Below are 12,512 nucleotides of genomic sequence, written 5' to 3' on the forward strand. Positions count from 1 at the left end.
TGCTTGGAACTGTATTGAATTGATAGAATTATTTCTATTTAGGGCTGGGGTTGTGGCTCAGTGGTAGAGCACTTGCCTGACATGTGTGAGGCCCTAGGTTCCATCCTTAGCATCGCATATAAATAAATAAAATAAAAGATCCATTGACAACTAAAAAATATTTTTAAAAAATTATTTCTATTTAGTCATGTCTTCTGTTTCTTCAGGGACACTTTTTCCTTTCTTTTGAATAGATTTCATTTTTTTTTTTCTTAATACTAGAGATTGAAGCTAGGTACACTCGATCACTCAGCTGTATTTCTAGCCCTTCTTATTTTTTCATCTTGAGACAGGGTCTCACTAAGTTATCCAGCCTGGCCTTGAACCTGTGAACTTCCTGCATTAACCTCTGAGTAGCTGGAATTACAGGCTTTAATTTTTGTCTTCTCTCTTCATAAAATTACTAAATATGCTATTTTTTTCATGTGTGCTAATATTGTTTTCCATAATCATTTTTTTTTCAGATTATAACTACACCAACCAAGGCTTATCAACTTCGTTCTCGATTAGTACCAAAATTAAGCCCTGAAATGGGGAGCTTTGTGTGTAATTCTAGCATATTAGATAATGATATATTAAATGAACCAGTTCCACCTGAGATGAATGAACAAGCTTTTGAGGCTATTTCTGAAGAGCTTAAAAAAGTGCAGGTAATGTTCTAGGTTTTAAAAAGGTAAATAATTAGACATTCAGTTAAATAATTTTCTTTGTCTATCATTTTAACTCCCTGAAACTGTAGTGTTAAGTGTGAGTGTATAAAGGGCACTAGCTTAGAAACCAGTCTACTCATGTTCTTTTAATTCATTTTGCAGTCTTCAGAAAATCATTCTCTATTCTCCATGGACTTTGATTCCCTTGTGTAAAATGACCATAATTGCTAGCTTCAAGTTTCAAAACTGGTTTATGTGGTTTATCTGCTAAAGAAAGTTCAGATATTTGACACAGAATTTTAGTATAAATCAAATTTTAGACAGCTTTTCATGTATTTGTAATAACTTGTGAAATTTGATTATTTCAGAATTCTGGTTTGAAAATTAAAAAAAAAAAAAAAAAAAAAAATTCTGTTCAGTAAAACCTGGAGTGGACCAGATCACCTTGAATCCCAGTAATTTGATCCTTCCAAGCCATTGAGGTCTTCCTACTGAAGTGTCCCATGCATCTCTGAGGAAGCTTTTAGCAATCTCAAGATGCCTCTAGGTTTTAATTCTAATCCCTTGTGTTCTTTGGGTTTAAATTATCTACTTTGATGGACCACACAAGAGTAATTCTGAAACATCAGAAATTGTCAGGATAGGCTTTTGAAGTTTTCTGGCTTCAAACAGACCTTTGCTATCTTTATTCCTATGGAGTTTTAAGCTTGTTCACTTTTGATTTCTTTTCTCTTTAATTAAAAAGAAATGGTGATGGTATGTGAATTCCATTAAAAGAGTTTTAATGGACTGAAATTTGTGTATTGCAGGAACAAATGAATGCTCTTCAAGTCAAGCTAGATGAGGAAGAGCATAAAAACCTGAAGCTTCAGCAGCATATTGACAAACTGGAGCATCATTCGGCACAAATGCAGGAGGTGAGCCCGGGAGCTTGGCCTCAGTCAGTGTGTGAAACAAGCACTCAAAGTAGAGCATTATGGGACAAAAATGCCCTCACAGATCCTCGATCAACTTTAACTTTGAAGACTACTCTGGTCTTAAGGCAGATGTTGACATTGTCTGAATTGTCAGTTCCATTCTGTTTGTTGAGAAGAAAACAAGATGGCCCATCCACATTCTTACACTCTGTTTCTCTTCACTGTGATTCCTGGAATAGCCAGATTTTTTCTTATCAGAGACCTTAAAAAATTAGACTTGAAAAACAGCCTTAGTAGGGTACAGTGGTGCATGCCTATAATCCCAGCGACTCAGGAGGCTGAGGCAGGAGGATAGTAAATTCAAACTCAGCCTCAGCAACTTAGTGAGGCCCTAAGTAACTCAGCAGGACCCTGCTCTAATAAAATATAAAAAAGGGCTGGGGATGTGGCTTGGTAATAAAGCATCCTTGAGTTCAATCCCCAGTACCAACACCCCCCCCAAAAAAAAAAAAAACAGCCTTTGCTGGGCATGGTGGCACACTCCTGTACTTCCAGTGACTTGGGAGTCTGGGGCAGGAGTTTGAGGCCAGGCTCTGCAATTTAGTGAGACCTTGTCTCAATATGAAAATTAATGTTCTGAGATGTATCTCAGTAATAATACACCCCTACTACTTTGTATATTCCTATAATCCCAACTACTTAGGAGGCTGAGGCAAGAGGATTGCAAGTTCAAGGCCAGCCTGAGCAAATCTCAAAATAAAAATCAGAAGGGCTGGGGATATAGCATATGGTAAAGTGTCCCTAGGTTTGATCCCTAGTATCAAAATAATACAAAATAAAAATAAAGTCTGGGGACATATCTGAGTGGCAGAGTGCTTGCCTAGCATGCACGAGATGGGGTTCAATCCCAAATACTAGGGGGGATTTAAAAAAAAAAAAAAACAGAAACAAACTGATGATTTAAACTGTCTTACCCCACCAGTATTCCTTTTCCAGTAAACATATCTCTTTCCCAAAGCTTTTCTCTTCAGAAAGAACTGATTGGACCAAACAGCAAGAAGAGCGTCTCTCACAGTTAAATGTCCTTGAAAAGCTGCTTCAAGAGACTCAGACTGAGAATGATTGTAAGTTTGAACAGTTAGGAGTTTTGTGACCCGAAGGAATACTGTAACCTCAGTGTCTTTTTACTCATTTAAATAAATGTCGTCCTGTGTTTTGGGGTTGGATTGTTTTATTGTTAGACAACCATACTTGAGTTTACATGACAGTGGTGACGATAATATATTATAAAAAGAAACTTTTATTACTTTTGATAAACAAATGACAAAGATGTTTGCTTAGCATCTTAATTAAACTGCTTTGAAAATGAAGTATCTTCAATTTATAATATGAGTGTTTTAATATTGACAAAGCATTATTTTTTTAATTTTGGGAGCATCATTTGAATTCCCAGTTTTTTCACTCATTTCTTATTTCTCCCTTTATCAGAGTTTATATAGTAGTTTACAGTAAAGCTAACACAGCAGCAACAAAAATAGCTATTCTGTTGTTTTTTAATTTAAAAAGTTACCTAATTGATATTACAGTTGGAGATTCCCTGGAAGACCAGAGGTGTTTAGCCCATATTGAAAAGTTCTGGTATATCACCAAAAGATTTTCAATAACTAAGATAAAGTCACTTGAAATTTGTTAGACCTCATGATGTTTCTTTCTTAAGAGTTTTGATGCACATTTTACAGGAGAAATCTAGAAAAGTCAAGTGAACTGTAAGTGAGGGAGAGATGTTAACTCTTCTTCTTTAACTAGAAATGTAGGAAGAGCTATGCAGTAGGGAGAAGATGAAACAGAAATCTCAGGTCTCTTGGGTACCACCACTTGGTTCAATATCTGTCCTTAATGGTATCATCAAATTTATTCGTGTACTTTATAAAAAATATTTGTGATGAAACCTGTTGAGGACTTGTTTTGTTTTTTAGTTTTAAAAAGTGAGGTGCGTGACCTGCGAGTAGTTCTTCATTCTGCTGACAAGGAGCTTTCTTCAGTAAAACTGGAGTATAGTTCATTCAAAAAGAGTCAGGAAAAAGAATTCAACGAGCTTTCTGAAAGACACGTGCATGTACAGCTTCAGCTGGGCCACGTCAGGTAGAGTTGTTGTGTGATGGTTTCAAGGTGCCTGATGGGTTGTAACTCAGGATGATGTGACGTGCAGGTGGTATAAACCCAATTCAAACTGCTTCAACAAAGTAGTAATTTTTAGTAATTTATTATAGCTGCACACCTTTTCTTACACCTGGCATTTGTTTTAACCTCTGAATCACTGAGTCTAATGTTGGCTTTATTACAAACTAGTTTTGTGTGATTTTTTTTCTTAAGTCACTCTACTAATCTCATTGGATCTTATTATCCTTATATTTACTTATCAGAGTGGGCCTACATCAAAAATGTAAAGAATACATAATATTTAGGTTTTTAAATTTACCTTAAAAGTATTAAATATGTCCTGGCTTTTTAAATATACTGGACACAATTTATTCTTTCTCATTGTTTCTGGTCTAACATTGAATAATTCACTTATTGGACTGCTTATTCTCTAATGTGGCACTCGGGTGCTGTGTGGCCTCTGAATGAGTCAGCACAGCAGTAGTGTTGTTTCTTGAATTATTTTGCTTACTTCATATATACTGTTTACACCACAAACACATACATATTTATGTGTGTGTGTGTGTGTTCATTAGGTTTATGTAAGTTGGCAGTGGTTTGTTGATAGAATAAATTTAAGTGCAGATAATCTGACTCATAAAAATATTGAATGCTTATGTTTACCATTGCAAAATGTTTTCCTGGTAAAGATTAGAACATGAAAAGCTTCTTGAGAGCCAAGCTTGCCTACAAGATTCCTATGACAACTTACAGGAAGTAATGAGATTTGAAATTGACCAACTTTCAAAAAATCTCCAAAACTGCAAAAAAGAAAATGAGACTCTGAAATCTGATCTCAATGTAAGTGACAAAGGGTATTGGTAATGGGTGAGTGTGACCCAGGACTGTGGCTGTTCTGTTGTGTGAAAGGCAAGGACAGTCCTGACTCCCTCCCGCTATTTCCCTAGCCAGCCTCAGTGCCTGCCACGTGGAAGGTATGCCACATATTTGTTGGCTACACATTGCTTATAGCAGTGTCTTCAAAAATCTAATGTTAAGTTTGTCTTTTAGAACTTGATGGAGCTTTTTGAGGCAGAAAAAGAACGCAACAACAAATTATCATTACAGTTTGAAGAGGATAAAGAAAACAGTTCTAAGTGAGTGCTGTCACTATCACATTCTTTGTCTTGTTTGTTTTTGTTTTCTTGCTAATACCCTGCAAAGAGTTATTTTCAGCTGGGGATGTGGCTCAGTGGTGGAGCACTTTTGTATAGCCTGTGTGAGGCCCTGAGTTCCATCGCCAGTACCACAAAAAAAGAAAAAGACAAAAAGCTTTTTCTTTTAAAGTTTGCTGAAATGAATATCAGATGCTTTTGTTAATTGGCTATATAAAGAAACTTAGCAATAACTAGCTATGGTGCTTTTAAATGAATTGAGACAGGTAGTAATCAGAACTCAGAGTCTTTTGTAAGTCACAGTATATATAACTTCTAGCTGTTCCATTTATTATTGGGAGGTGGGGGCTGATTTTTATTTCTGTTTCTACTGTACTTTTTCTAGGTGTTCTTTTTTCTTTCTGGTCCCTCACCAGGAATGCTGTTCTGTCTTCTCTCTCTCTTTCTCTCTCTCTCCAAGTTCTTTTCCTTGATAGCCTTTAGTCAGACTCTTGGGCTTAGTCTCATGATCACTTTAAGGAAGAGTTGTTTCTTCAATCAATACTTATAGAGTTCTTATTATGATATAGAATCTCCATGCTTTGGTATACAGTGGTAAATGTAGAGCTTATATCTAGATAGGAGATAGGCTGTTAACATTCTCACTCATGCAAACATTTAGTGATATTCATTAAGCCAGGCTCTATTCTGGTAAATGCCACAATGTATAGAGTAAAACAGTGAAACAAAACATCCCTGTCCTACTGAACTTTAACATAGAAGAGACAAGTAATTAACAAACATGCATGTTATGTTGAGGAGTACAAAACACTCTGAAGAAAATAATCATGAAACAAAATTGGACTCTTGTTAACTAGCCATTGAAATGGTTCAACTTTCTGACTTCTACTGGAATATACTGACAAAGCCAAGGTGTGTTTAATAAACTTCAATTGTATTGCATTTAATCTCTTCCAAACTAACAGACCCAGTTCCTGTTTACATTGAATGGAATGGGTTAAAATGTAATTCTTCTGTTCCAGAGAAATCTTAAAAGTTCTTGAGGCTGTACGTCAGGAGAAACAGAAAGAGATGGCCAAGTGTGAAGAGCAGGTAAATTTCCTGTTATTCTGACTCTAGAATTTGAAGTTTGAACCTGATATGTAAACAAGTTTATTATAAAAACTATTTCAGCTCTAAGTGTTGGAAATCAGTTAATTTTTTTAGCTCTTACTTTTCTAACTCCTAAATGGCTATCATCATAGGTCCTTATTTGTCCTCCTGGTGGAGAACCCACAGTATCATTGCCTTTCAACACAGTTGATCATTTTGAAGTATTACTCTTATTTATAGACTCTATAGTTGAAAAGCAGGAATCAGCTTGGTTGGTTGGTTAGTATTTTAATGTATAATGTATGTGTGGTCATGATTTAATTCTTTTTTTAAGTATTTGTTTTTCTCTGTAGATGGCAAAAGTACAGAAATTAGAAGAGAGTTTGCTTGTTACTGAAAAAGTGATCGATTCTCTGGAAAAGTCTAGAGAGTCTGACAAGGTAGGTGGAGTTTATAAATGCTGACTTGACATTCCACCTTCAGGGAAGGTGGAAGCTTCCATTTCCATGTTTGTATTTGCACACTCCGGTGCAAATACATCTCTGCTTTGGTTGACAAGGGTGCTTACAGAATGCTTCTTTCAATTAAGTTAATTATCAAGTAATTTCAAGCGGAAACTGTTCTGTTGCTTTGAATAGAGAGTGTGTTTGTAAAACACATTCTGCCCTTTTAAGTAGGTTGCTGATATAATTGTGCCCCTTTCTCATTAATTGTAAGTTCCATGATACAAATTCTCAAATCCCTTCGTGCTGACTTTATCTGGAATAATAAAAATAACATGTTTCTCCAAGTATAAAAATCAGGTATAAATTGAATACAGTGATATACCCCTGAAATTCCAGCTGCTTGGGAAGTTGAGGCAATAGGATCCTGAGCTTGAGGCTAGCCTAGGCAACAAAGAAAGATCCCCATCTCAAAAAACAAAAACACAGGCCTTAATAACGTAGACCTAGGAAAAATCCTTATTTCTCTAACTCTTATTCATTTATAAAACCAAAACAATTAAAGTAAAATAAAGCCAGTAAATATAAATTGATATTAATAATGGAGTGTGATATGATATTTTGCTAAAATAAAATTGACTTCTTATGTTGCCATTAGGAACGATAAATGGTTTATCACTTTAAAATGATGTCCTTAACATCAATGGGTATGAAGATACTGTTTCTATCCTCATCAGGAAGTTGTAGCTGAACTCATGAACCAGATCCAGGAACTAAGAACATCAATCTGTGAGAAAACAGAAACTATAGACACCCTGAAACAAGAACTGAAGGACATAAACGTAAGTTCAGTCACCAAAAAAGATAGTAAATTTGTGCATGAGACACACTTCATAGACTCCTCAAAGGGTTAACAAACGTTGAAGATTCTGGGATCAAGTAAATTTGGAAATACAGGGCTGGGGATGTGGCTCAAGTGGTAGCGCGCTCGCCTGGCATGCGTGTGGCCCGGGATATTAAAATTCTCTCTCTCTCTCTCTCTCTCTCCCTCCCTCCCTCTCTCTCTCTCTCTTAAAAAAAAATTTTGGAAATACAAATTGAAGTTCAGTGAATTACTGTGTTTGCTTGCTTGCAAAGCCTTTATTGTGCAGCATGCATATCTTTGGGAGGCAGCATAATTAGTAGCATTTCCCACACTTCACTGTCCTGGAACAATGTTCTCCGTGCACCACTTGGGAATTGCTGATACAAACCAGATAAGAACAAAACGGGGTGTTATCTGAGACAGTGAAAGCTAAGAGGTGGTGCTCCTTAGTTGCTTCCAGGAAAAAAATAACACATTTTAATGAAGTTCAGAGACATTAATCATGGAGAAAATTGGTTTGTTTCCCCAGTATTAGACTTAAAGTAACTACTTCTTTCTTCTTCATGTATCTAAATTGAATGATGTTGCTTCCTCCTCAGCTTGGGTCAAGGTGAAGGTTTTGTCCCCCTTTGGGTTCCAAGAGGAGCTTGCCACACTCCATGTGTTTTTCCAAAGGTAGTCTCCTGATGAAGATGACCAAACCAGATGTGTTTTCACTGATCTATGGGACTTTCCTACTTCTCTTTGCCACGTGCATCAATTCTTCCATTCCTTTACTAACAAGTATTGTTGAACTAACTTGTTAATCTGGTCATCACCACACAGCTCTTAAATTATTTTAATCTACAAATAAACAGCTAATAAAGCAGACAGATTTTGTATCATGATTTTCTTTTCTGCAGTGCAAATACAACTCTGCTTTGGTTGACAAAGAAGAGAGCAAAGCATTGATCAAGAGACAGGAAGTGGATATTCAGGATCTGAAAGAAACCCTTAGGCTGAGAATACTCTCTGAGGACATTGAGGTAGATGTTAACACAGCACTTTATTTGTCTTCTTACTTGTTGATATGTATATTTTTGCATGGAGGTTTTTTAATAAAAAAAATAGAAGGTTTTTTTAATGATTAAAATCAGAGCCACTTTTCTCATGGGAGGTTGGACGATTCAGAGATAGCACTAAAATTGTTGTTTTGGGTAGTTGATCTGTTTTCATTCATTTGTGATGATACCCTGGTAAGTTCCTAAACTGGCTTCCTCATGTAAGGAATGCAGAGTGGAGTCGGCATTTACTTGGGCGCAGTGGGAGAATGGGAGCAAAGGAAAGACTGGCTAACAGTTTGATTTCAGGGTGGCCTCTTACATTTTAGCTAAAGTAGGTTTTAGTTTTGTTGTTGTTCTTTTTAAAAATTAAGTGGTACTAACCAGGCATGGTGGCTTACACCTGTAATCCTAGTGATTCAATAGGCTGAGGCAGAAATATTATGAGTTTAAAGCCAGACTCAGCAATTTAGCAAGACCCTGTCTCAGAATTTAAAAATAAACAAACAAATAAATAAATAGGACTGAGAATGAAGCTCAGTGGTAAAGCACCCACCCAGTGTTACCAGTTTCTTATGTATTCTTCCAGAGATATTTTAGATTAATCCTAAATACTTTCATATAGATGGTAATCTGCCATGTATATTGTTCTTCATTTGCTTTAGAAATAAGGTTTTCTCATAATGGCGATGGGGTAGGGGGCATGGAGGAAATGAAGGAACTTTAGATAGAGCAAAGGGGAGGGAGGGGGAAAGGGGGTAGGAATGATGGTGGAATGAGTTAGACATCATTACCCTAGGTACATCTATGAAGACAGGAATGGTGTGAAAATACTTTGTGTGTACAATCAGTGACTTGAAAAAATTGTGCTCTATATGTGTAATATGAAATGAATTGCATTCTGCCATTGTGTATAACAAATTAGAATAAATAAATAATTTAATTTTAAAAAAATGTAACTCTTTGGGGAAAAAAAAGAAATAAGGTTTTCTTGGGAAAATGTGCTAACTAATTAAATAACTTCAACAAATACTTATTGGATCTACGTATTATACAACCTATATCTGGTCTGGCATTCGGGAATGGAAGAATGATTAAAACATTGTTACATAGGCATTGTAGCTTAAGTGTATTACTATGTAATAAGTTACTTGAAGCACAGAAAAGGGAGGAAGGGAAGTAATTCTGCCTGGGGAAATTCCAAAGAGCTTTCCAAAAGAGGTAATATTTGTACAAGACTTTGCCCAGGCTGTCCTTGAACTTGGCAGTCCTACCTCAGCCTCTTGAGTTACTAGGATTACAAACATGCTCCACTGTGCCTGGCTAAGTGTTTGTAAAAATAGCTTTACTGTACATCAGCAATTCACAAAAACATAGTATATCAAAATCTTAGGAAGAAGGTTTAGCAAGTATCAAGGACAAAACTTGCTGAGACTTGGATAAACCTGTAGGAGACTTGCAGAGGAAGGTACATTATTGCTTTATAAAAATAGAAATTTATGTATTCTAGTTCAAATCTCAATTTTTAAAAATTTGACAAGAGGATTTTAAAATTCCTTTAAATAAATACACAGAATTTCTCAACAAAATGTAGAAAAATAATAATGCAGAGAGATTTGTGAACTAGACATAATAATATCTCAGTGCTGGACTGATGTCAGATCTTTGCAACAATTTGGAACATGCACAGATAGACCACCATGAAGGGGAAGGAATTTAGTGTAATGATAAAAGGGATATTTCACAACAGTGAAGAGAACATGGGTTGTCAATAAATATTAAGAAAAGACCCACTTGAAAAGATAAGATTAGATTCTTACCAATGCAAGTTCTTAGATTAAACAAATGGTATTACAAGTGTTAGAAAATACAAAGACATGATGAATCCCGAAGATCGTTTTTAAAAGTGGCCCTTTGAAAAAAAATCTTGGTACTATGGTTAGAAACCAAAAAGGGAATATTATATAAGTTAAAGACAAAAATAAGACTGAAGGATAGATTGGGGGAAGCTACAACTGATGACATCGGGTCATCAGCTGAATACATAGGTGAGCTCTTACAAGTCACAAGAAGGGACAGAACATCCCTGGTTGGAGGGAAGTGGATGCAAAAAGGTACATGGGCATCCCCCACAAAAAGGAATATAGCGGCACACAAACCTCTTTGGATTGAAGAAGTGCAAATTAAAATATGTTGTAAAGTGTAAGCCTCAAGGAAGATGTGCAGAAGGGGATGATTTCGTAGACATTTGGAGGTATTGCGGTCCAGCCTTTAGAGAGATAATCTGGTAATATGTACCTTAAGTTTTTTGTGTATACTTTTGAGTTTGTACTTCTAGAAAATTACCCTAAAGAAGTAAATCTAGATATGAGAAAAAAAAGTATATTTAATACTGAAAAATTTAAGTTAACCAAAATATTCAGTGATGGGTTAAACTGTGATGTATCTGTATGAAAAGGAGCCCACCCAAAGAAAATTATTCAAGAAAAGAGTGAGTAGATGGAAAAATGTTTGTAATATATCAAGGTTTTTTTTTTTTGTTGTTGTTGTTGTTTTTAAAAAGCAGATGAATACATACATGCATAGATTTGGAAAGGAAGTATAAGCAGATTCTTCACAGTTTGATAGTGATTACATGTACTGCATACATAAAGAATTATGTGTGCAATCTATAGGACTTCTAATTTTCTCTTACTTTCCATCACCTTACATTCTGAAATTGATGACCTGTGAAATGGTGAACTGCCCAGCCCCTACCCAACTGACCTGGTGGTAGGGTATTGTGATAGCTATTTACCTGTTAGTATATAAAAGTCTAGAATCAATTAGTGAGACATCAGGTAAGCTCTATACCTCAAGTCCTCCCCAGGAAAGAGATCAGCTTTAAGATCCTAAGGGTTGGGGGGGAGTGCAGTTCAACCCCCACTGAGATATCGCTATGCATTTACTGTGTAATACTTTTCTGTATAGGCCTGTTCACCTAAATATCAATTATTGGTTTTTCTTGGAATGGATTAGCACTAGCACATAAGAAAAAAAAAGACTTTTTTTTTTTTTTACATAAAAAAATCAACCTTTAAAAAATTAGTAGTGACTTGTGAACCTTTATTGGAATATCAAAGTCAAGTTCTTTTCTTTATGGGGATTGTGTCCCCTAACAGAGGGATATGCTCTGTGAAGATCTGGCTCATGCCACTGAGCAGCTGAACATGCTTACAGAGGCTTCGAAAAAACACTCAGAGCTGCTGCAGTCAGCCCAGGAAGAACTGACCAAGAAGGACGCCCTGATCCAGGAACTTCAGCACGAGGTAAGCTGCACAGTGGTGTCACTCAAGATGGTGTCAGGCAGAATCCACAGTGGAGGTTGTCAGACATTCCTGCCTTGGCTGGTTTCTCCGCACACAAAAGGTGAAGACCGAGGAGAGTGTAGGTGATCTGGCATTTGCACTGTGGATTGTGGATTTGGGTTTGCTCACTTGAATTGACACTTGCATGGCCACATCCTTCCCTGCTCTGGGTCCTTGGCACATGGCCACAACTTCTAACCACTGTGATGAGGGTACAGCTGACCATCATTGTTTGGCCACTATTGTTGTTTTACATTTTGTATTTTTCTAAAATGAACCTTTTATTATAAATTTAGAAAGTAAAAATCAGGGCAAATTATGGGAGCAAAGGAGATTATTGGGTTTACTGTATTTATGTGGGTTTGTCTTTGCATCCTCTATTCTGTACCATTGGTCTACAAGTCTATTTTGGTGCCAATACCTGCCATTTTTGTTACTATAGCTCTGTAATATAGTTTAAGGTCTGGTATAGTGATGCCACCTCCTTCACTCTCTAAGAAACATTTTTATTATTATATTTTATTTCCATAGTATTATGGATTGAACACAAGGATACTCTTATTTTTTGAGACTCATTAAGTTGCCCAGGCTGACTCAAACTTGCCCCCTGCCTGAGCTTCCCTAGTTGGTGGGATTATAGGAATGCGATACTGCACCTGACTAAAATGTCTTTGTTTTTTTTTTTTTTTAACTGGGGTTGAACCTAGGAGTTCTTTACCCCGGAGTTACATTGCCAATCCTTTTTATATTTTATCTTGAGACAAGGTCTCACCCAGTTGCTTAGGGCCTTGCTAAAGTACTAAGG

General features: G+C 36.3%; 1 protein-coding gene across 1 annotated transcript in view; it reads left to right on the forward strand.

The window, feature by feature from the left end:
* The window catches only part of Kif15 (kinesin family member 15), a 55,548-nt gene that overhangs the window by 30,802 nt on the left and 12,234 nt on the right, over window positions 1-12,512 (forward strand). Inside the window, exons 17-27 of the mRNA XM_027932345.2 lie at window positions 504-689; window positions 1,499-1,606; window positions 2,625-2,730; window positions 3,583-3,748; window positions 4,456-4,606; window positions 4,817-4,902; window positions 5,943-6,012; window positions 6,366-6,452; window positions 7,193-7,297; window positions 8,223-8,345; window positions 11,522-11,668. Of these exons, the coding sequence (XP_027788146.2) occupies window positions 504-689; window positions 1,499-1,606; window positions 2,625-2,730; window positions 3,583-3,748; window positions 4,456-4,606; window positions 4,817-4,902; window positions 5,943-6,012; window positions 6,366-6,452; window positions 7,193-7,297; window positions 8,223-8,345; window positions 11,522-11,668 (1,335 nt within the window). The remainder of the gene's footprint in view (window positions 1-503; window positions 690-1,498; window positions 1,607-2,624; window positions 2,731-3,582; window positions 3,749-4,455; window positions 4,607-4,816; window positions 4,903-5,942; window positions 6,013-6,365; window positions 6,453-7,192; window positions 7,298-8,222; window positions 8,346-11,521; window positions 11,669-12,512) is intronic.

Source organism: Marmota flaviventris, chromosome 1 (genome assembly GCF_047511675.1).
Source record: "Marmota flaviventris isolate mMarFla1 chromosome 1, mMarFla1.hap1, whole genome shotgun sequence".
Classification (NCBI taxonomy): Eukaryota; Metazoa; Chordata; class Mammalia; order Rodentia; family Sciuridae; genus Marmota; species Marmota flaviventris.